This window comes from Dendropsophus ebraccatus, chromosome 2, assembly GCF_027789765.1.
Source record: "Dendropsophus ebraccatus isolate aDenEbr1 chromosome 2, aDenEbr1.pat, whole genome shotgun sequence".
NCBI lineage: Eukaryota > Metazoa > Chordata > Amphibia > Anura > Hylidae > Dendropsophus > Dendropsophus ebraccatus.
The window spans coordinates 60,305,832-60,330,016 of record NC_091455.1 but is presented as its reverse complement, the minus strand read 5'-3'; the positions used below and the strand labels follow the sequence as shown (position 1 = coordinate 60,330,016).

General features: G+C 39.7%; 1 protein-coding gene across 3 annotated transcripts in view; it reads right to left on the bottom strand.

The window, feature by feature from the left end:
* The window catches only part of PRKDC (protein kinase, DNA-activated, catalytic subunit), a 170,729-nt gene that overhangs the window by 11,365 nt on the left and 135,179 nt on the right, over positions 1-24,185 (bottom strand). For 2 of the 3 annotated variants that reach the window (XM_069957596.1, XM_069957597.1), the window contains exons 63-78: positions 23,693-23,901; positions 23,430-23,568; positions 21,931-22,116; positions 21,597-21,821; positions 16,917-17,025; positions 16,661-16,772; positions 16,193-16,379; positions 15,147-15,321; positions 13,154-13,332; positions 11,041-11,221; positions 8,690-8,850; positions 7,358-7,569; positions 3,705-3,792; positions 2,294-2,437; positions 1,226-1,433; positions 1,006-1,073 (exon numbers count right to left, since the gene is read on the bottom strand). In XM_069957596.1, the coding sequence (XP_069813697.1) occupies positions 1,006-1,073; positions 1,226-1,433; positions 2,294-2,437; positions 3,705-3,792; positions 7,358-7,569; positions 8,690-8,850; positions 11,041-11,221; positions 13,154-13,332; positions 15,147-15,321; positions 16,193-16,379; positions 16,661-16,772; positions 16,917-17,025; positions 21,597-21,821; positions 21,931-22,116; positions 23,430-23,568; positions 23,693-23,901 (2,583 nt within the window). Of the gene's footprint in view, positions 1-1,005; positions 1,074-1,225; positions 1,434-2,293; positions 2,438-3,704; positions 3,793-7,357; positions 7,570-8,689; positions 8,851-11,040; positions 11,222-13,153; positions 13,333-14,231; positions 14,294-15,146; positions 15,322-16,192; positions 16,380-16,660; positions 16,773-16,916; positions 17,026-21,596; positions 21,822-21,930; positions 22,117-23,429; positions 23,569-23,692; positions 23,902-24,185 lie in introns of those variants that run through there. The other variant, XM_069957598.1, reaches the window with a different exon arrangement.

Sequence of the window (24,185 nt, the reverse complement as noted above, 5' to 3'; positions counted from 1 at the left end):
TTGAATATTTCTAAAATACAGCATGCAACAATTACCATCTCATAAAAACCTTAAAGGGGTAGTGCAGCGGTAAACAATTATTCACAGAATAACACACATTACAAAGTTATACAACTTTGTAATGTATGTTATGTCTGTGAATGGCCCCTTCCCCGTGTCCCACCACCCCCACCCGTGTACCCGGAAGTGTGGTGCGCTATACATACCTGTCACGTGCCGACTCGTCTCCGATCTTCAGTCTGCGATGTCGTCTTCGGACGGCCGGGCCGAATCCCTCCGACCGTCCTGATTGCCGGCCGCCCTATGCCGCGTCATCGGCTGCTCAGCCGCGATTGGCTGAGCACAGTTATGCTCAGCCAATCGCGGCTGAGCATCTGATGATGCCGAAGAGGGCGGCTGAGCATCTGATGACGCTGAAGAGGGCGGCCGGCACTCAGGACGATCGGAGGGATTCGGCCGGGCCGTCCGAAGACGACATCGCAGACTGAAGATCGGAGACGAGTCGGCACGTGACAGGTGAGTATAGCGCACCACACTTCCGGGTACACGGGTGGGGGTGGTGGGACACGGGGAAGGAGGCCATTCACAGACATAAGATACATTACAAAGTTGTATAACTTTGTAATGTGTGTTATTCTGTCAATAATTCTTTACCGCCGCACTACCCCTTTAAAACCAAAGAAACAACTTAGGAGCTTGGTGATCACCATATAAAACAACCAGTGGTCTGAAAAGAATCCAAACTTTACATTCTTGGCTTATAGTTTTATTTTTCTCTCTCTTTTTCTTAGCCACTTACCCTCCTCTGCCTATAGAGAACACAAACGTTTGTCTGTGCTGAATGTTCATGTATGTGGACAGGACGGGAGAGGCACTTATAGGAACCTTAGACACTACTGAAGAAAGCGGCAGAACACACATCGACTATGGAAGTCTGATTGCTTGACAGGCTATTCCATTCATTACAAACCAATATTTTCTGTAACTAACCTAATGAATACATACCCGCTCATCGAACCCACAGATCTTTTTGTGATATTCTGGCATAGGCTTGTTTTTACCCTCATACTGACCTGGATAAAAATGAGACATTTAATATTTTCAGTAGATGAAATTGTGTGTATGTCTAGAGAATATATGACAATGTCTTATGGTATAACATTTTATATATATATATATATATATATATATATATATATATATATATATAAAATTTAACACTAACCAGGAATTTCAAGTTCGTCTCTGGAAAACTCTGGCTTGAAAGTGCTCATCCAGGGAGAGTATTCCTTTAAATTTCCTGGTTCTGTAGGTGACTCCTTTTTTATTTTCTCCATTAAATTACCAAAGCTTTTAGTAAAGACATCAGCTTTCATTTTACTTAGAAGGGAGCCATCACTTCCACAAACTTTCTCAAGATCTTTTGAATATTTCTAAAATACAGCATGCAACAATTACCATCTCATAAAAACCTTAAAAACCAAGGAAACACAACAACTTGGGAGCTTGGTGATCAGGAAATAACCATATAAACTACCAGTGGTCTGAAAAAAATCCAAACTTTACATCTTTAAAGGGGTAGTGCGGCGCTAAAAAATTATTCACAGAATAACAAACATTACAAAGTTATACAACTTTGTAATGTATGTTATGTCTGTGAATCGCCCCCTTCCCAGTGTCCCACCACCCCCGCCCGTGTACCCGGAAGTGTGTGGTGCATTATACATTACCTGATCTGTGTCGAGCCCGTCTGCCATCTTGTGCCAAACGTCATCTTCGGACGGACGGCCGAATCGCTGCCGCCGCATCATAACTGTGCTCAGTCGCGATTGGCTGAGCACAGTTATGCTCAGCCAATCGCGGCTGAGCAGCTGATGACGTGGCAGAGGGCGGCCGGCACTAGGGACGGTCGGAGAGGTTCAGCCGTCCGTCCGAAGATGATGAAATTGGCACAAGATGGCGGACGGGGGTCGGCAAGAAGCAGGTATGTATAGAGCACTACACTTCCGGGTCTGGTGTGGGTGGATGGATGGAAACATGGGGAAGGGGGCGATTCACTAACGTAACATACATTACAAAGTTTTATAACTTTGTAATGTGTGTTATTTAGTGAATAATTGTTTAGCGCCGCACTACCCCTTTAACCCCTGTAATTCATAAAAGAACATGGATTTATGCCATTAGCACATGGTATATCTCCTTTTATTAATTTTTAATAAACTGAAATTCTGCATACATTGGGTTCAGTATAGAAGTAGAAAATCAGCTTTCATTCAATCAGCTAAATACATACCTCTGCAAACTTTCTTCTGAATGCCCCAAAATTTGGATTTTTTGCATTACCAAGGTTGGCATACATCTCCATGTACATCTTCTTTATTTTGTTTCTGTCGGCTTGTGTTTTACCAAGTTCTTTAAAGACTTCCTCTTTCCAGTCCTAATAAAGAACACACATTTAAATTTGGAAAAGTACAGTAAAATCGTGTTTGCTAGAAAGAGAAAAATATGCAAGTAGGTCTTGGAAAAAATACCAATTTGCATTACAATCAACCGTACAATTTCTTTATTATAATAGTAATAATAATATTAAGTTTTTGAAATATTATCAAAAATGCCTCAGAAATTTGTTCTGAAGAATTTTTGTCCATTATGCCCAATAAACGCATAGGCCCAGATTTACCAAACTGTAAAACAGAAATTCATGCACACTGCTCACAGCTACCAATGCAGCTCGGCTTTCACTTTACCAGAACTAAAAATAAAGCTGACATTGGTTCTACACAAATATCTAAGCCGAGGGAAGAAGGAAAAGAAGAGGGAAAACATCTAACTGGTTCAGAGAACATAGGAAAGAGCTCTATTATATTACACTAACATATAGATTAAGAAAATATGCATCTATGGAAGCTATCAGAAGACTGCACTGCCGTTATATTTAAAAATTATTTAAGACCCTCTCCCAATAAAAGTTTAAACCCCCTCCCCTTCCCATTTTATAAATAAAACACATAAAAATACATATTATACTAATATATTGTAGCGTGTGTAACTTATATAGTACTTAGCTGCCAGTTGAAAAGTAAAACAGTTATAATAGTTACAGTAGGGCAATTTTAATTATAAGTATGTGCAAATAAAAACAGTTTGCTATTAAAAAAGAATGTTAGAAAAGCTAGGTAAACATGCAATTCGTTGTGTTTAGAATGATGTTTAGAATAAAGAATAACGATTATTGGCTGTACTAGTTTGGTGTAACAGGTCATGTTTAGGGTCCATTTACACAAAAAGATTATCTGACAGATTATCTGCCAAACATTTGAAGCCAAAGCCAGGAATGGATTTGAAAAGAGGAGAAATCTCAGGCTTTCCTTTATGACTTGATCTCTGTTTATAGTCTGTTCCTGGCTTTGGCTTCAAATCTTTGGCAGATAATCTGTCAGATAATCTTTCTGCGTAAATGGACCCTAAAAGGCAATGATAACCTGACATGATGTCGGCTGATCATCGCCTTTTAAACATGACCTAGCAAAACGATCATGATACTGATGGTCTCCTGCCTGTCGGTCCATGTAATAGAAGTGGTGGCAGCAGACCTCCGCTCTCTCGAACGGCACAGACAGCGAGCGGGGAACAAGGAGGAAGCGGCACTCGCTTCCTCCTCTATATAGTGCCGTGTAATAGAGCCTTTAGTCCATTTACCTCACCTGTAAGATCAGTGCAGGATTAGACAGCTGCTCCAAGGCTTGAATAAAATCTTTAATTAATCCATTTTTGTCCAGCTTTTTCTGAATTCTAAAATTTTAAACAACATGTTTAATTTAAATAGAAGCTATAAATCTTAAATTTTGAATGTTGAAATTTGTACTTAATAAAATGCCTTGCTTTCCTTGTATCTAAATTATACCTAATATAAACATAAGTCAGGTATCTGGATACTGTTGTGGCACTCAAGATCTGGGGAAACTGAATAATAAATCAATATAAAACAATAACATTATAAAACAAAATATGACAAGTCCTAGGCTACCAAGGTTGAGATTCTGTAGCCAGAAAAGGTCAGTGAATGGAATGCAACAATTACAAGTGCAAACTTACATGTAGTAGCTGTACAAATACAAATAACACCAGGGTGGTGCACTCTGTGCCATTATGTGCTTCGAGGTTTAAACTCTTTGTCCGGTCCGATCAGTGCTTTTTATTATTTTCAAACAAGTCAGTGTATGGTATCCGCAACTATATACATTGATAGCAACAAATTATTCCTCCGATTTTTCCAGTGAACAACCCTCTAAGTATACCGTTGTGGAAAATTTTACATGTTGAATTTTTTTTTTTAAAAGGGGTACTCCGAGAATTTTTTGGGGGGGGTTTGTTAATACATTGCTTTAACCCTTTAAGGATGGAGCAAATTTTTGTTTTTGCACTTTTTTGTTTTTAACTCCTCGTGTTTAAAAGGCCATACCACTTCAATTTCTTTACCTATAGACCCATTGAGACCTTATTCTTTGTGACATCTATTGTACAAAGACAGAACTAATTCTTCCAGCATATTTATTAAATATGCTATAAAAATATGCTATAAAACCCAAAAAGAAAAAAAAAAATTTCTTGCACAGTTATATTGAATTTTTTTTGTCTTTTGATAATTGTTAAAACAGACATGTTATCTACCTTTCTCAATACGATTCTCAGCATGATTACAATTTATATAACTTTTATTTTAGTTTGCAACTTAAATTTTTTTTTTTTTAAATTGCTCTTTTCTGATCCTTAGAATGCTTTTATTTTTTGTTCTAGGGGGTTTAATTTTTTCCGCAATGATCTGTACTTTTTATCGGTACCACACCTGCGTATATGCGACTTTTTCTCATTTGACCAAAAATCTGTAATTATGTGCTTTGCCAGGTTTTTGCGTTTCCCTTGTTTATCGTGCAGGAACACTCGGTGATAGCACTGATCAACGTTATCCATGTTTGATTGCTTCAGGCTGCACCAGAAGACGACCCGGGCTGTAAGTATATTGAATCGGCTTGCCGCAATTGCGGCAAGCCAATTCCCCATTGTCCACTTATAAAGACTTTTAACAAGCTATTTGAAAGTCACTGTCAGTTTTGATATTGGCATCTAAATGGTCAAATAGCTGTACAGTGTAGCCATTAAAAGTTGTCTCCCAGCTACTGATAGCAGCCGGAAGCCATCCGGTATAGAGAGGGGTCACTTCATGAGTCCTCTTCATACCTATTTAACGGCAAAGAGGTGTAAGTTTACATCCTTTGTTGTTAAAGGATTGAAAAAATTATATTGTAATATAACTACATGAAAATAAATGTACACTTTTTGTTTCTATATTAACTTTCATTAAGTAGCAGCAGTAAGGGGTGACACTTGCTCTCTCCTGCCTCCAAAGTGGTTGTCTAGAACTGCAGGCCTGCTGAAGTCCGGCAGTTCCCTGCGCTGCCGTACAACACTAATAATACAGACAGAGCAGGCCCCCCATGCACAGCTTTTGCTATAGCCTAGCAAATCAAATTGTATTAGCAGTCAACGCTTGCTGTACAGAGGCTGTCACACTCAGAGATAGTGATGGGCAGCCACCCCCCCCTCCAGCGGGTACTGTAAATTTTGACGATCCTTCTTTGTATCAGTAGTATATGCGGCAGCGCTTTATCAGAGCAGGGGAACTGTGAACTAGGCAGCCCTGCAGTTCACGTTGGTGGCAGCAGATGGGGCCCATGTCTTACCTTTATCTTTTGTATTGTTTCAGTGCAGTTTCAAGTTTAATCCCCTCCACTGAGTAATCATTAAAAGGAGCGTGCCTGCCGGGGGGTGGTAGCCTCAACCCCTGAACTCCAAATGGCCCTACTAGACGGAGGATTAAACTTCATAGAAATGGCGTTGAGGATGACAGTAAGAAACTTACCTTTCCTCCTCAGTGCCCCGTGTGCAATAGGGAGCTATCAGGGTAGATTTGTCTAACCTGCTGGTAATTCCCTTTTAGGGCAGCTTCACACGTACCGGTGAAGCTACCGCTAAATCCGCGGATCCTGGTATATATGGGGTCACATACCCGCAGTAGAATTTTCATTTTGCTGCGGATCTGTGATCCGACCCCTTTACCACCCCGCCCGGAGCATATACATTACCTGCTCGGCGCCACGGCTGTGTGAGGCTCCCGACTCCCCTCGCTCCCCATCAGCCAATCAGTGCTGCTGTGCACGGATTGGCTGATTGGGACCTACGGGAGCCGGGAGCCTCACACAGCCGTGGCGCCGAGCAGGTAATGTATGCTCCGGGCAGGGCTGTGAGATGTGGGGGGTTAGAGGGTCCAGGTCACATATCCGCAGCGGAATGAAAATTCTGCAAACTCGCAGTATTAAATCCGCTGCGGATCCGGTCCGCTATCTTTAATGTGAATCTACAAAGTTTTTAAATAAATACCCAAAGAAATTGCACAACTAATTTAGAAATAAAATAAAATTGTTTATCCACATATATATCATATACAAGATAGTAAAAACTAGAAAATTTAATGGGATAAGACACAGATAGCACAAAAGGTCAGAGGGGGAGAAAGGTCTCAGTGTGGCAAATTGATTTAAAAAAAAAAGTATATGGGTGCTACAGCATGTTATATACCGATTGTAATGCTGCCATCTAGTGGTCACTAAGATATAACCAGTAGGAGTAAGGTATAACCCAAAGTAAAATTACATAAATGAGCCAGCAAAAGGAATATAATATGATGCATAATTAGTGGGGGTGACACCGTATATTACCCCTCAATAGCCGGCACAATAATCAGAAAAATACCATAGATAAGGCACAATATGTAGATGCAATTCATAAATGATCACACAAAATTAAACAAGCACCACAAACCAACACTGAGATTTTACCCCCGTCCGACCCACAAGCCTGACACACATTTCGCTCACTTCATCAGCACCTTTGTGCCATCTGTGTCTTATCCCATTAAATTTTCTAGTTTTTACTATGTTGTATATGATATATATGTGAATAAAGAATTTTGTTATATTTCCAAATTAGTTGTGCAATTTCTTTGGGTATTTATGGACTTTCTTTTGGGTTGCCAAAGTTTTTAAATAATTGTTATACACTTTGCAAACAGTTTGTGCAGGTAAACCACAGTCTTTCCTGCTAAACTGTGTGGACAATAACATCTAAAAAACACATAGATTTGCAGTAAAACAAAAAATAGTGGCTGCTACATGTGCATTTTTGCTTATAAACTACAGGCATTAACATCAATTTAATTCTAACAATATTCACAAATGTTCAATTTTAAGCATGTTAAATATGCAGAATTATCAGACACTAAGCCAAATCATCTGCTTACTTTTCCACAAATGACTTATTCCTGTGTCCATCAAGAGTGTCTTCAAAGTTATAGTTTTCTCCACTGATCATGAACGGGTACACAAGAGCTTGAGGGTAGCGGTCAGCAATTTCCTCTATGATAGACTGTACTGCTAGGGATTCCTTTTTATCAAGCATTGCCATCATTTGGCTTATCCAGCCAATAAACAGCCAGCACGGAACAGAGCTTACCTGAGAAGGAATACAAAGTATCTAGTTAATAGGTTTTATTTTTTTTCAAACAAAACTTTACTTTGTATCATAAACAGAACAGTGATTATTCCAGTAGACAATAACCTAACCCTGTTATTATTATAACTTGTGTTATAATGTTATTCTACAAATTCGACGTAAACCTAAAAATGAAGCTATGTTCACATATATGAGACTCAGTAGCTTCCAGACTGTCATATTGGCAATCCCGCACAATTTATGCCGATAAAATGGTTGACACCTGTCAGACACTTTTTGTGTCAGTCATTCATGTGACAAACCTGGAAGAGATTTTATTTTTTTCTTGAAAATGGAAATTCAAATGTTAAATGTGATTAACTAAGCAAGGGATTTCCTTGTGCTAAGATGTTTTTTTTTTTCCAAACCCAGCCTCTTTTAAAGGATACCTCTCATTCTTCATGGCAGCAAGATACAATTCAAAACTCTCAACAACTACATAATCCGCTGTCATAGTAAGCAGCATATGGAATTACTGGGATAACCAGCAAATTCTGTATACTGCTTTCTTAGCAGCTGACAGAAAAGAAAAGTACCCCTTAAATTTATAATAATGCTAGAGTGCCCTGTGTTAGGGCATGACCAAAAACCATGTAGAGTAAGGCTGCAATCTATCAGTGAGATCAATGCTTGCTTGTAGTGCCTTTACAAGGCACGATTAATTGTGCCGTCATTTAAATGCACTGTGTTCGGCTGCACATTTTCTGATAGAGAATTGTGTGGCCGGTAACAATAATTTTAGCAGATGCACAAAAGATCAAATCAGCCGATAAAGGGGTGTTTACTTGCTCGTCAACTGATTGCTGGCTCGTATACAGAGGCTGTTTATCGGGTGAATAAGTGTTCCTGGGAGTGACCATTACACAAGCTTCTAACATGTCAGAGCTGGGATCTTAGCAACCGGACCCCGACTGATACAAACCTCAGTCGCTATGACATGTCAGAAGTTTGTTAAAATGAAAGGTAACCTCTAACAATAATTGGCCTGTGTAAAAGGCCTTTACATTCATCTTAAATTAGATGATTGTTATTTTTTTTTGGCCTACACTAGATTCTCTGCCATTACCGTTATTTAGCTCACCTTGCTAACCATTAGGTTCAAAGTTTCATTGGGATACAGTTCAATAATCTGAAGTAGTCTTGGAAACTTTAGTCGTGCTTCTTCAGATTCCAGCTTTAATGCTTCAATCATTTTATCTACGATGATTTCAGGGAAAAGTTTCCAGTCTTTGACATCCAATACTAGTGAAAATAATACAGAAAGTTATTTTATTCCATGTTTGCATGGCTACAAAATATTTGACCTTAAATTTGTCATATTATAAGTATTGCGCTGTCTCATTTGTTTTGATCAAGAAGGTACAAGTGCCAAGATGCAGCCATACTCAGGTGCAGTGGATAGCTTCCTTCTGATAGAACAGTGTTTGCACCTTTTATACTATCTTGTGCTGTAACAGTGTCATTGTCTTGGCCTTTAATGCACAAGTTCTTAGTTTTAGCCAGAAGCAGGCACAGTGTATAATCTTACTTGGTTAGCATAGGGCATACACTGTTTTTGAAGTATTGATGTCAGAGTAGCATGTGCAGGGGAAGAAAAGCTGGGAAATGCAATGTCTGCTGTAATTACTCATTATTATCAGGTAAATGCTTCCTTATAGAAACAAGCACATTGCGGAATGAATGAATACTCAGATAAAAACTGTTTGGCTTTTCCTACAGCAGCCAGTCTGAGCTAAGCTTTCATTTCTTAGTGAGTGATGTGCTTGGTTTCTAGGGAAAAGCCAGACAGTTTGTATTCATTTCCCCATTGTGTGTTTGGGTTGCTCCTTAGGAAGCTGTGTCCCAACACTTCACTGGACTCTCTCTGCCACTTAGGGCTACATTGCTATTACTATTGGTTAATCATTATTTTGGCATTTGTATATTTTTCACATGCTGATGACCCTAGGGACACATTGTTTAGGCCAGTGCTTCTCAACCAGTGAGGCGCCCCCTAGCTGTTGGTGAGGCCCAGCTGAGGAGCCAGTTTTCAGAAAAGTAACTACGATCTGCACAGTCCTTTTGCTGTTTGCAAAAATCTCCATTTTAGCAACATTATTAATTTTTTATACTTGCTTTATTAGTGTAAAGAGCTTGGGAGATGGGTAAAAGGTAGCCCTAGCATTATTTTCAGCTTTTAAATGGACTCTCACCACAGATGGTGAGGCCCAGGCACCCTCTTATGGTGTGTTTACACAGAGAGATTTATCTGACAGATTTTGAAAGCCAAATCCAGCACTGGATTTGAAAAGAGAAGAAATCTCAGTCTTTCCTTTATGACCTGCTCCCTGTTTATAGTCTGTTCCTGGCTTTGGCTTCCAAAATCTGTCTGATAAATCTCTCTGTGTAAACACACCCTTAGTCTGGCAAGGCCCAGGTATTGCCCTGGTCTGTTGGGTGAGGCTACAGCAGAAAAAGTTTGAGAAGCTCTGGTTTAGGCCTTTCCCAGTAGGTAATACCCAAGTCCTTATGAGGCATGTGCATGGTTGAATAGGGTTACTTTTACATTAGTTTTATCTTTAGGCCTGCACTATATATTTCATGATCTATGTATTATAAATTAAATGTATTTATGATTGTAATTGTACAAAAGGTCTGGCTTACCATTTCTGATCATTTTTTTTGTGATATTCAAATTTAGTGGTGCCTTGATTACAAGCATAATTTGATCCGGGACCGTGCTTATAATCCAAATCCACTCGTAAACCAAAGCAAATTTTCCCATAAGAAATCACTGATATGCAGACAATTGGTTCCACATCCCCAAAATAGTTATTTTTTTATTTTGAATAACATGTGCAGGAGGACAGAGACAGAAACTTTATATACAGCAGTTTGAATGGCTGAGTGTAAGTGCAGGCGTATTATAGCAGCAATGTGTATAGCTGAGTGTAAGTGCAGGCACATTATAGCAGCACTGTGTATCGCTAAGTGTAGGCACATTATAGCAGACGAGGATGGGAAACACAAGGACTGACAGAGACTGTAGGGAGCATGAAGGAATGAGCAGGGCAGATGTGGGCACAGTATAGCAGCTCTCTCTGTCCGAGGAGAGAGGGGTTACAGCTATAAAGAGATTACCTCCACAGTCCTGTCCCCTAATGTAAGATTAGTCTGAAGTGGATCTGCTATGATTTGGAAGGTGAGGGAGACTTCTTGGGTCAGAGTACAGGCCTTTAGACCATGCCCCTCCCCCACTCCCACCCAGTACAGGGAGCTCTTACACCACAGCAATGCTCCTAAACCAAGTTACAATTTTGAAAACCTTGAGCTCTTCTTGCAAAACGCTCTTAATCGAAGTTACTCTTAAACCAAGGTACCACTGTAGTTTCTTTCAACATGGAGCTTGGTGATTTGGACAGAGTGCAATTACATATTCAGGAATGCCAGTACCTGTTGATCTATCCTCCACGTTCCTAAGATGTGCGTCACAAAAATCCACCAAGGTCATGTACGCTGTGATGACTCCTTTGTTATCAGTCAAGTCTGCAGAATTGGACTGTATTTCTTCGTCAGCTTTTCTAACAGCAGATTTCAAGTGATAGAAACACTTTCTATACAGACCAGCAGCAACCTACAATCAAGATGTAACGATAGGAAAGTATAAAAATACAACGCACTCAGTAGTTAAGCTGTCTTTGGAATGGGATTCAGCTGCTGTTGGTGTCCACATACGGCACAGTCAAAAGCACATCTAGGTCTGAGGAAGCATCCTAGGCTGGCATGTAACGGCTGTAACCATATGGTTGTACTGACATCTGTCCAAACTGTCTGTAATGTACATGTTTTATACTATGAAAGATATGCTTTTGAATAAATTGTGATTCTAAGATTATGTCAGCTGCCACACTTACTTCTTTGTTGGTGATTTTGCACAGATTGTTTTTCAGTACTTTGTTAGTGCCATGACCAAAGAACTGTATCTCTTTGATGGGGGTAAGAGGACCACTGGTAATGCAGATTTAATTTTGTGCACTCTTATTTGTCCTATACGTAAGTATATTGCTCTGTGCATGATAAAACAATAAAGGAGATGAGGCATTCTCTGGAGTGCCACTTCATCAAGCTAATAATTAAAAATGTTGGCGTCAGATCCCTACCAATCACATATCTTCAGTGTATCTTAATGATAGGTCAACAATATTACAGTCTTTGGAAGACCCCTTAAAATGCAATGTATCACCTAGATTTGTTTTCACTGATCAGTTCCTGGGTACTGAAAACATGCTCTCTAATCTGTGACAATTCTCTGAAATTTTATTTAATTTTTATGTACATCTTTATGGGGGCTGCCATATTGCCTGAGCTATGGACCATAGGCAACAATAGACAGGACCTGTCACATTCAGATAAATGAGAAAGGCTTCTGGGCATGCTTTGTGACCTACTCATTCTACAGGCAGGAGTTGTGAGCAACAGACATTGACAACAGACATTGTGCTGTTATCTATATACTTGTGTCACCTTTCACTGTACTTCTGTCTGTATTAATACAGACTGTACAGAACAGGAAATCTCAGCTTAGTTTTAGGCCTAGTGTCCAAAATTGAAATTACATGATTTTAAGAGGATATTAAAATATAGATTGTAAAATTGAAAATTAGAACAATCAATAACAGGGATCCTTAACAATTTTGTTTAACATAAAATATTTATTTATATAATTTCAAGGTCCTTTTTTAACCCCTTTATGAGCAAAGTCATTAATGCGCTAATGTCCAGGTTACAATGAAACAGTGTTCTCCACCTCTACTTCTAGGAGCTATAACCCTATTAAATTTTCACCTACAGTGCTGGTTGAGGGTTTTTAAACTATAATCTATAGTTTTTTTCGGATGCTATTGCATAGCATTCATCGGTATTATCTGTAATATGCACAGAGTCTGTATGAGGGCAGACTCTATGAGATCACTGATACAACAAAAAGGAGGTATTATACCTCCACCTGTCAGGGAAAGTGATTGGGACTCCTGCAGGCATGCTGTGGGGGTCCCAGTCAGTCAGTGATAGGCACTTCTCCTGTCACTGACTTAAATGTCTCAATCGCTACAGATTGCAGTGTTTAAGGGATTAATGACAGGCAGCTGTGTGACGGCTGCTACCTGTCATTATGCCCAGGTCCAGTGACACAAAGTAACAAGTAAGGGGTTAACTAAAATTAGAAGTCATCACCAAGTAATATAGCCCATAGAAGAACAAGGCCACATTCTTCCAGAGACCGCACCAGTCTTGTCTCCAGTTTGGACAGGGTTTTGCCACTTATGGTGCGTTTACACAGACAGATTTATCTGACAGATTTTTTAAGGCAAAGCCAGGAACAGACTATAAACAGAGAGCAGGTAATAAAGGGTAGACTTAGATTTATCTGACAGATTTTTGAAACCAAAGCCAGGAATGGATTTGACAAGAGGAGAAATCTGTCTGTGTAAACACACCATTAGTTCCATTGAAGTGAATGGGGCTTAATTGCACACCACACCTGATCAGTGATCATGTTCACACTTACCTCTTCTTCTGACCCTGCAAGCTCTTTTACTTTTCTGGCCTTTGATTCCCCAATCTCATTCAGGCTCTCTGGTTCTTTGCGGAGTGCATCACCCATGATTCTGTAAGTGCCACCCAGTAACAAATTGTGATATCTGTACGACCGGGGAAATCTGTTTAAATATTCAAGGCTGCTCTCCTCTGTAAAATCACAAAATATAAAATAGACACTTAGGGGTAGATTTATGAAAGGGTGTAAAGATACACCTGGTGTAACCTGCCCACAGCAACCAATCACAGCTCAGCTTTCAGCTCTGGTAGAATATAAGAGGAGCTGTGATTGGTTGTTGTAGACAGTTTGCACCCAGTGTATATTTACACCCTTTCATAAATCTCCCCCTTAATGAGCAAAAGACTAAAGCAGTTTTTCTGACTGAAAATGCCATTTAAAAGGGACTGTCAGTTCGTCTGTATGTTATCAGCTGCAGACATGGATTGACAGCTAATAGGGCAATAAAATAATAACTTTTGTTGAGGGCATTTTCATCAGTGACAAAATCAAGTTTTTGCTGTGAGGCAAATGTGCTGAGCCCCTGTCTACAGACCGTGTGCCTGCACTGTACTTACTAATAATCGCACATGCACAGTGAAATACTGAAGCCATTACCAGGCTTGTACCAATATTAGCAAACATAAAGAAGGCAGACATAAAGACATTTTATCACTTATGAAAATTTCATCAGCAGGGGCCAAGGTATGAATTATTTTAGAGTCCCATTGGCTATAAGCTTATGTCTCAAGCAAAAAGAAATAGATGTCCATTAACCCTTAGAGGACCCGGCCAATTTCAATTTTTGTGTTTTCGTTTTTTCCTCCTTGTGCTTAAAAGGCCATAGGACTTGCATTTTTCCACCTAAAGACCCACATGAGTCCTTATTTTTTTCGCCGCTAATTGTACTTTGCAATGACAGAATTTTTTCATAAAGTACACTGCGAAACCAGAAAAAAATTCAAAGTGTGGTGAAATTGAAAAAAAAACGCATTTCTTTTATTTGGGGGGTATTTTGTTTTTACGTCATTCGCCCTGGGGTAAAACTGACTTGTTATATATGTTCCTCAAGTTGTTACGATTACGATGATTACTTTCATTGTATCTGATGGCCTGTAAAAAATTCAAACCATTGTTAACATAAATATGTTCCTTAAAATCACTCTATTCCCAGGCTTATAGCGCTTTTATCCTTTGGTCTATGGGGCTGTGTCAGGAGTCATTTTTTGCGCCATGATGTGTTCTTTCTATCGATACCTTGATTGCGCATATACCACTTTTTGATTGCTTTTTATTACAATTTTTCTGGATTTGATGCGACCGAAAATGCGCAATTTTGCACTTTGGGATTTTTTTGCGCTTATATTATATACATGATTCTTACAGTTACAAATGATGTCAGGTAGCAAACTTTGACCTAAAACTTTTAAAAAGCTAAGACGATTGATATATAAAAATAAATGGAAAAAAAACATTTTTATTTAAATATCTGCACTCTTGAGGGGCAATAACCCAAAACAGCTGTCTACAGGTATGTAGTCTTCTCTTTTGGAGAAATATTTGGCTTGGCATATATTCCTAGTCAATGTTCTAAGACTCCTAGATGGAGTGAGACACTGATTGAAGGAACACCACCTTTCCAAGATGGTGGTGTGGGAGCTATTTTGCATGTCCCTTTTCACCAGAAATCCCAGTGGAGCAGGAATTGCCTTTGAGTCACCACATGTCTTTATGACACTCTGACTTGAATTAGCAGAGATTTAGAGGTGAGGTTCCACTCAACTAATGACAGATGTCTGTATGCAAGCTCACTCAAGACCATTCATTTTTTATAGACTCATAGGGCCAAAGGCCTAAGACATAACTGACGATCTGATGCCACTTCTATTCACTTTAGGTGGCAAGGTATTTTTTTTATCCTCACACATGTGCTACAAATACCAGGGTAATACCTTATAATTCTTACCTAGTAATGAGACTGTTTTCAGAACTGTAAGTATTTTCTCCGGATTACTTTGACTATGGATTCTGCTGTGACTGTAACGGCAATAACTGTGGACCCATTTTACCAGCCACTCTTCATTGGTTTTGGACACTCTATGAAGCTCTTTCAAAAGTTTCATGGCAACAGAAAAGTTGTTCTACAGAAAATAAAAGTACTCACTTAGAAGATGTGGTCGATAAGTAAACCGAACAAAAACCTAAAGTACTCCGAAAAAGAAAATAGTTTTTGAATCAACTGCTACCAAAAAGTGGTACAGATTTATTCTTTTTAGTTTCTGTATGTCCTTCAGTATAGTTTTCTTTCCCGTCTGACAAGGTGCTCCCTGCTGCCACCTCTGTCCATGACATGAACTGTCTAGGGCACGGGTGTCAAACTCTGGTCCTCCAGCTGTTGCAAAACTAGAATTCCTATAATGTCTGGACAGCCAAAGCTTTAGCATGATGGGAATTGCAGTTCTGCTACAGCTGGAAGGCAGTGAGTTTGACACCTGTAGTCTGGAGCAGTAATGAAACCTAGAAAACCTCTCCTGCTCTGAACAGTTCCCAAAATGGACAGAGGTGGCAGCAGAGAGCATTGTATCAGACTGGAAAGAAAACTTCACTTTCTGCATGGCATATACCTAAAATTTACAAATCTGCATAATTTGATTTACAGTTGATTACTCTCCAGAGTAACCAATTAGGGGTATAATCAAGAACAATGAATAGTGCTTCCCTTTTGCACCAAACATTAGTACATGTAAGGATTCCTGGAGGGATATCTGGCTAGTCCTGTGTTTCGAGACTCTTAAATGAGGCTCCATGGGCTCTTTTTTTGCATATTCATGTTTCCCAGGGAAATTTACAAATCTGCATAATTTGATTTACAGTTCATTTAAAAACTTTTTTTCCCCTCCAAAGTAACCAATTAAGGGTATAATCCAAAACATTGAATAGTGCTTCCCTTTTGCACCAATCATCAGTAAACATAAATCTAATGCTTCACAGTTTATATAAAAATTTAGTTACCTGTTTTCGAGCACTGTCAATCATCTTCATTTTCATAACAAATTTGCATTTTGTGATGAGAAAGTTCACATCTTGCTGTTTGTCAGCTTGCATTACCTCACTATCCTCACTCACACTGTCTATTTCCATACTTTCGTCCTGCAGCTGACCAGAGAGTTTGTCTTTGATTTTATCAAGGAAGAAGCACCTAAATATGGTAACAACATGATCTTGGTTGTGAAAAATATTAAAAGCATAAAAGGAAACAATCACATAAAGGGTTTTAGTTTTAATCTGAATATAAGGGTTCCCACAAAGGAGCGTATGTGATCTGCATTTTGCAATCTGTAATACAGATACAGGTCCCGGAATGACCATGGGTCTGCTAACCTGAAATTATATCAGTCAGCTCGGGTCATCAGACCCATTAGCCCACAACTTGAGAAGGCAAAATAAGAATCGCATGTGGGGACCATTAACATGTATTACCTGTTGCTAATTACATCATCCCAGATGTGCATAGGATCCATTTTGTCATCTGGATATCGACTCATCCAGAGATGAAACAGCCTTCTCAGGGAGGGCAGGGATGACAAATTACCTAAAAGCAATAATCAGCCCTTGTGTTTATTGGTATAAAAATAGGTCTACAAACAAATGGCATCTTGGAAATATTAACGCAATATTACATTCTTTAAAATGACAGACTTTGAATTGCTGATACAGAAAGAAAAATGTAATATACCAGGAATGTTTATAAAGTTGATAAAATCCTGAGTCTCCGTTAAAGCTTGAACAGTCTGCAATTTGGTTAATCTGCTCTGATACAGTAAAGAGTCGATACTCGAATAGTTCTAGAGAAGAGAAAAAAAAACACACACACACTGTCACTCATTAAGTTGAACACACAGGCCGACATAATAATAATTGAACATCATGGCCAGTGTATTCAGAAAAAGTTAATATGATAAGATTTGCAACTAATATATTTTATTAAACAGTACATGACCATAATATGGTACATTTGAAAACATGCCTATAGCCTTTAAACAGGGAAACATGGAAAAATTACTTCAACATACAGTATGTTAGTAGTAGTTAGCTAGCCATGGGCTACAAAAGCTGCACTTAAAGGAAGTCTGGTGAAATTTTTTTTATTAAAGTATTGTATTGCCCCCTAAAAGTTACACAAATCCCCAATATACACTTATTAGGGGAAATGCTTATGAAGTGCTTTTTACCCTGCACTTACTACTGCATCAAGGCTTCACTTCCTTGATAACATGGTGATGTCACTTCCTGGATATAATGGTGATGTCACGACCCGACTCCCAGAGCCGTGCAGGCTGTGGCTGCTGGAGAGGATGATGGCAGGGAGACACTGAGGGGCACTGGAGGGACACTGAGCATCCCTCTGCAATCACCCTCTCCAGCAGCCACAGCCCGCACAGCTCTGGCAGTCGGATCGTGACATCATCATTTTATCCAGGAGGTGAAGCCTTGATGCAGTAGTAAGTTCAGGGAAAAAAGCACTTTATGTGCATTTCCCATAATACGTGTATATAAGTGATTTGTATAACTTTTGGGGGGCAATACTTTAATAAAACTTTTTGCTGGACTTCTCCTTTAAGCTATGTTTCCAAATTTGCTCTTTTGCAGCCAAAATGGTGCTATTTTACCACAAGTGTTCAAATCGTGCTGAAATTACAATGCAGGCAGAATGTATCAACCAAATTACTATGGCAGGCACGGAGGTCTAGTAAAGGCATTTGACTGCTATAATAACTGATCAGAACTCCACAACTGCATTATACAAAGCGCTCTTCAGGTAATCCCACATATTTTCAACTAGATTCAGGTCTGGGCTCTGGCTAGGCCTTTCTAAAATGTGATTGTTTTCTGGTGAAGCCACTCTTCCGTTGATGTAGAGGTATGCTATTCTCAAGCTGAAAAAGGAAATTCTTAATCTTTACATTTTTAGCAGAGGTCTGAAACTTTTGTTGCAAAATTGGCTGATTCCCTCCATCATGACTAAAGCCCCAGACCCAGCAACAGAAAAACAGCCCCAAAGTATAATGGTGCAGTTTTGGCTTTGCCCCAAACATACATTTTGGAATTATTGCCAAGATGTTCAATGTTGGTCTCATCAGACCACAATCACATTTTCCCCCATGCTTACTTTAAAGTGTAACTGTCATGTTTTTTTTTTATTGCAGAAATCAGTAGTATAAGCAATTTTAAGAAACTCTGTAATAGGTTTTATCAGCCAAAAAAGCCTCCTTCTGTACTCAAGAAGCAATCTCCCATCCTCCCCCCCCCCCTGACTTCTTATCTGTGTATTATCAGGCAAACACGTCTTCATTACAGAGAAGCCAGTGAAGACGGGTTCTGCTCTCTCCATTGTAAGCCTATGAAGGGGGGAGGGGCTGAGGGAGATGAGGGAGCAGGAAGAGGTGACATGAAGGTCAGCTGTTTGTAGACTCTCTGGGCACCTAAACCGCAGGATTCTGGGGTCAGAAAGGTCAGTGCTTATCTATGAACTTACTGAGAGAAGATTGCAGGGTGTTGTGCTGTGCAGGACTGCTCCGTGCTCAGTCACTCCTAACAGCCCCTCCCCTCTCCATAGCCACATAATGGAGACAGAAATCCTGCTTCATTTGATGTGAGGGGGGAGGCTGGGAGATTGCGTTTTCAGTCCAGAAGGAAACTCTTTTAGTACATAAAACCTATTACAGAGTTTCTTAAAATCGCTTGTACTGTTGATATTTAATGTTTTCAGAAAAATGTCCCTGAAATGACAGTTACGCTTTAAGTTTTGGCAAAATATAGCTGGGCTTGGAAGTCCTTCTTTGGAAAGAAAAGGCTTCAATCTAGCCCCCCTACCCCACAGACCTTAAATGAGATTGTTGTCACATGCAGGACACAACCAGCCAGCAATTCTTGCAGCTCCTTTAAACAAATCAGCACATTTGTGCTGATTGAGCTCCTAAAATGGCCACACAGTCCTTGCAGCCGGGTCTCCTATGGTGTCAGGAGTTCCGGGCTCCGTAGGCTTTATATTGGGTAAAATACTTTTTAACCCTGCGAGCGAGGCAGGGGGAGAGCTGTGAACTAGTCATCTTGACTATGACTAGTCACAGCTCTCTGTCCTGTCAGCGTGCTCTGTAGGGTGGTTGACAGGCAAGGGGGCCAGTCAATGTGCTGACTGGATTTCTTAAATGTTACTGTAGGTCTCTTTGCAGATTTTCGGACCATTTTCCTTCTTTTCAGCCATTTCTGAGAGATATCTAGTTATTGGTAATGTCACTGTTCTGCCAAATTTCCACTGCCAAAAAATCCACTTCAAGAGGGCTGTCTTCCATGTGTTCCACTGTATAACAAATGCCTTGGAAAAAATTTTGTACCCTTCTCATAACTAATGCCTCTTAATAATGAGATCCCTTTTATGTGTTTTAAGTGGTTTACAGAACATGGCTTTTGCTATATTCTGCAATAAGAAAAATGTATGTGTGATATGTGTAGTAATGCTCCAGACCCCAGTGTCACCAGTCCGCACAGTTCAAACACTACTAACACGGTGCTTTGCTGATCCACATAGACAGTGATTCCAGTAAAAATGTAGGAAGTAGTAGTGGCACTCACCCACTGAAGTAGAAGGATGCTTTATTCAGACACATAAGCAGGGCATACATGAGTCCCACAGAAAGCAACGTCCGATGTGTGTTACAATGCTTCTTCCAGCTCCGGAAGAATGGCTGTAACATGAAACAGCCATCTCTCTTTGTGGAGTGCACCTACTTCAGTCAGTGAGTGCCACTACTACTTCCTACATTATTACTGGAATCACTGTCTACGTGGATCAGTAGTAGTATCCTTCTGCTTTAGTTGGTGAGTGCCACTATTACTTCCTACATTATTACTGCAACTAGGAAAATGTCAGGAAAATCTATCCAGAAAAGCTAAACTTTGTATGGGGTTAATCAGAATCATTTCAAACGATGGCAGCTAAGGACTAACTACTATTTAACTTGATTTTATATGTGACTGGCTAATTCTGATCAACCATTATGACTACAGAAAATTTAATTATAAACCTAAATTGCATACAGGGGCGGACTAACCTTACTATAGGCCCCGGGCTGTTCACCAAGCCTGGGCCCCCCAACCCCACTGTAACTATGACAGCTATAGCGGGGTGTTCATAGTGCAGGATAAATAATGTCATGATGCCCTGATTTGTGCAAAATTGCGGTAAAAAACAGATTTTTTTTTGCAAATCATGGCAGAACTGTAGCCAGGAGACAATACACCACTGAAAGTACCAGTTTTTTTGGGTGGTCATGGCCCCCCAGGAGCTCAGGGTCCCTGGCTACCGCCGAAACTGACCTATTATAATCCGCTACTGATTGCATCTGCTGCTTAAAGGAGTTTTCCACTTAAACATAACTTTTTATATGTTGCTGCCCATGGCCAGACTTACAATTCCTTCCATACTTGTTATTATCTATTCAGTCTCCTTCCCCAGGAGCTGCTGCTTTCTGCTATAGACACAAAAATCTGTGTGTGAGCGCTCTGTCTCCCCCTCCTTTCTGAGAGGACTGCTGTAAATAAGTCCCTGGCTGGCTTTATCTGCAACATTGTAGCTTCTTCGTAATGCTGAGGTTATTCTGAGGTCAAGTTGGCAATGAAATCACTGTGATTAACCCTCCCAGCATTACAAAGAAGCTACAATGTGTCAGATAAAGCCAGTTAGGAACTTGTTTCTCAGCTGTCTCAAAAGGGAAGCTCACACACAGATTTTTGTGCCTTCAGCAGAAAGCAGCGTCTGAGAACTGGGAGAAGGAGAATGAATAAATAAATAAATAGTAAGTAAGTATGGAAGGCATTGTTAGTCTAACCATGGGCAACAACATATCAAAAGTTATGCTTGAGCAGAATACCCATTTAAATACTGTGCTACTCCAGGCAACAAAGCTGCCATATTCCCTTAATGGTCTCTTTTTACCTCACAGCTGTGGTGATGTGCTGCACCATCCTATCCATAATGTCCATTACCTCTATAGTCAATGATTGGCTGCAGCAATCATGTAGTAATATGACACATCATCACTGCTGCAACCTTAACTGAGAAAATCAGCATTGGAGCTTAAAGTTTGGAAGAAAGTAGAGGCTGTAAAAGCTGCAAAAGGGGACCAAACACCATACAAAGGCAAAATGTCACAAAACTGGTGAATTCTTCTGCAAATCCAATGCAACTTATAAAAAGTGCAATTGCTAAGTTCTGGTGTAAACTAATAAATGTTAGCTTGTATTCAGCTTGTATACATTTTTAAAAGTTAAAATTCAGATTGTGAACACATTTTGAAAAATACTGCATAGTTATATATACGAGCCCAAACATATATCAAATATGCATAAATAATACCTGGATGAACATATCTATTCCATTTTTAATGTAATATCTTGCACGGTCAAAATCCTCTTGCAAAATGTACAGAAGACTCATTTCCTGATTGTAGAAGGTTTCAATTAACACTTTTCTTTGTTCAATCTTCATGGCATCATCAATAAATGTTAACAAAGACTGGTCATTCTCCCCATCCATAAGAAGTTTCACTTTACTGCGAATCATGCAAGGAAGATAGATTTCCTGTTTTGAAAAATAATTTTGGTCAACAAATGTAATCAAACCTGTTTTGGAGTATGAAGATACTCAGCTCAATGGCATAAATGATAAGATTATTAAAGCCAGTTTTTACCTCGTAATAAGGATCACTCCACATTTTCTTAAGGTCTGGTGGCATTTGATTGTCAATGTTTACAGTCGAGCAATATTCCAGTGGTTTCCATTCAGTTAGATGATTGTAACACTCCATAGAAGCAATCTCCCAAAAATCTTTCTCAGCATCAGAAGGTTCTCCATCAGGGAAGGTCTCCTGCAAAGCCTAGCACCAGAAAGACATTTAGTTGGAAATAACTTTCTAATAGTTATGCAATAATGTAACATGCTATGCAGTATGTAATAAGATTACATAGGAAGATCAATTTCTTCAAAAACGGTTACTGATGTGGCGTTCTTATTTATATTCCCCACCCCCACCTAACTTCTTTTGCATGGTTTAATAAAATTTGGAGGTCTGAAATCCACCTCCTGTGTAGCTGCACAGTCTTTCTCCTGCTGAAGCTTAGCTACTTCAGGCTGGCTGCTGTTGTACACAAACTCATGCCCCGCCAGCCAAATCAAAAAGCATGGAAAGCCAATTTCTTATACGGCATGGAGAGCTTTTTGCCTTTTATCTTTGTAACTGTGTAGATTTGAGGGATTTTGTAGTAGATGGAGATACTGATTTTGGGTTTACCCGTACTCTATGACAAATAGGGTTACCTTCTGGGGGCTCTATGCTCATCATTTGATACAAATCACCAATATACACTTATCATGGGAAATGCTTATAAAGTGCTTTTTTCCCTGCACTTACTACTGCATCAAGGCTTCACTTCCTGGATAACATGGTGATGTCACGACCCGACTCCCAGAGCTGTGCGGGCTGTGGCTGCTGGAGATGATGACGTGACATCACCATTTTATCCAGGAAGTGAAGCTTTGATGCAGTAGTAAGTGCAGGGAAAAAAAGCACTTTATAAGCATTTCCCGTAATAAATGTATATTGGTGATTTGTATAACTTTTGGGGGGGGCAATACAATACTTTATTAAACATTTTTGCTGGACTTCTTTAAGAACATAAAAAAAAAGAAAAAAATGAATGCAGAGCACATCACAAATATAATATTTAGCATAACAGTGAGCTGTGTTCAACAACAGAAATAATGTACAAAATGTGGTGAGCCAATGAACAACTCTCATGGTACTATCTTTAAAGGGGTTATCCAGTGCTACAAAACCATGGCCACTTTCCCCCCTCTCTTGTCTCCAGGTAAGGTGTGGTTTGCAATTAAGCTCCATTTACTTCAATGGAGCAGAGTTTGAAACCCCACCCAATCTGGAGACAAGAGAGGGGGGAAGTGGCCATGTTTTTTTAGCACTGGATAACCCCTTTAATACTGCACCTAATAAGCCTTGTGCTAGTTTATGGTCTATGCCATGGGTCTCCAAACTGTGGCCCTCCAGCTGTTGCAATACTACATTTCCCATCATGCCTGGACAGCAAAATCCAAAGCTTTCGCTGTCCAGGCATGATGGGAATTGTGGTTTTGTAACAGCTGGAGACCCATGGTCTATGCACACTAAGTAAATACCTTATCATACAGTTTAGCAGCTTCTCCATAGTCAGATCTTGCTTCAGCATTTAAAGCCATTTGTGTAATACTTTTTGTTCCAATCTTGTTACTGAAAATCCCTCGAAGAACATCGTAGTCATTAATAGAGCGATAAAGCCTTAAAGAACAAAGACAAACATGGTAAAACTCAAGGAGAGACTGTACACATATCAATTGGAAACATTCAAATTGTCAATTATGAACTGTAGAAGGGTATGGAGTTTCACTTTTTTATGTCTTACCTAGCAAGCTGTATCCATTTGAGAACATCTGGAGAAGCGTCTGCTCTTCCACGCATCTTTTTTGCTGGAGGTTCCTCTAGTGGTGAAACGTACTGCAATGCTTTCTCAAGCAGTAGGATACCTATTGACTGCTGCAAACTTTCTATGCTACTTGTGCTTACACTTGTTGGATTCAACTCAAGCAGCTCAACATGGTGGTAACACATATCCTAAAAAGAAATTAAAAACAAAAAAAAAATCAATATATATATATATATATGTTTATTATATATAGCGATTCGCCGACGACAACTGCCCAAACACCTTCCTGTCCATGCTCCCAGTCTTCCCCTGCGATCTGTTTGCGTCCCGGCACCGCGCGCTGCAGCTTCAGGGCCAGTCCCAGGGCGCAGACTGGGAGCGTGGACAGGTAAAGTATTGACTGTTTGAGCAAGGGCTGCACAGACATCGCTAACGATGTCCCTTGCTAAACGATTCACTGGCCAACAAATTT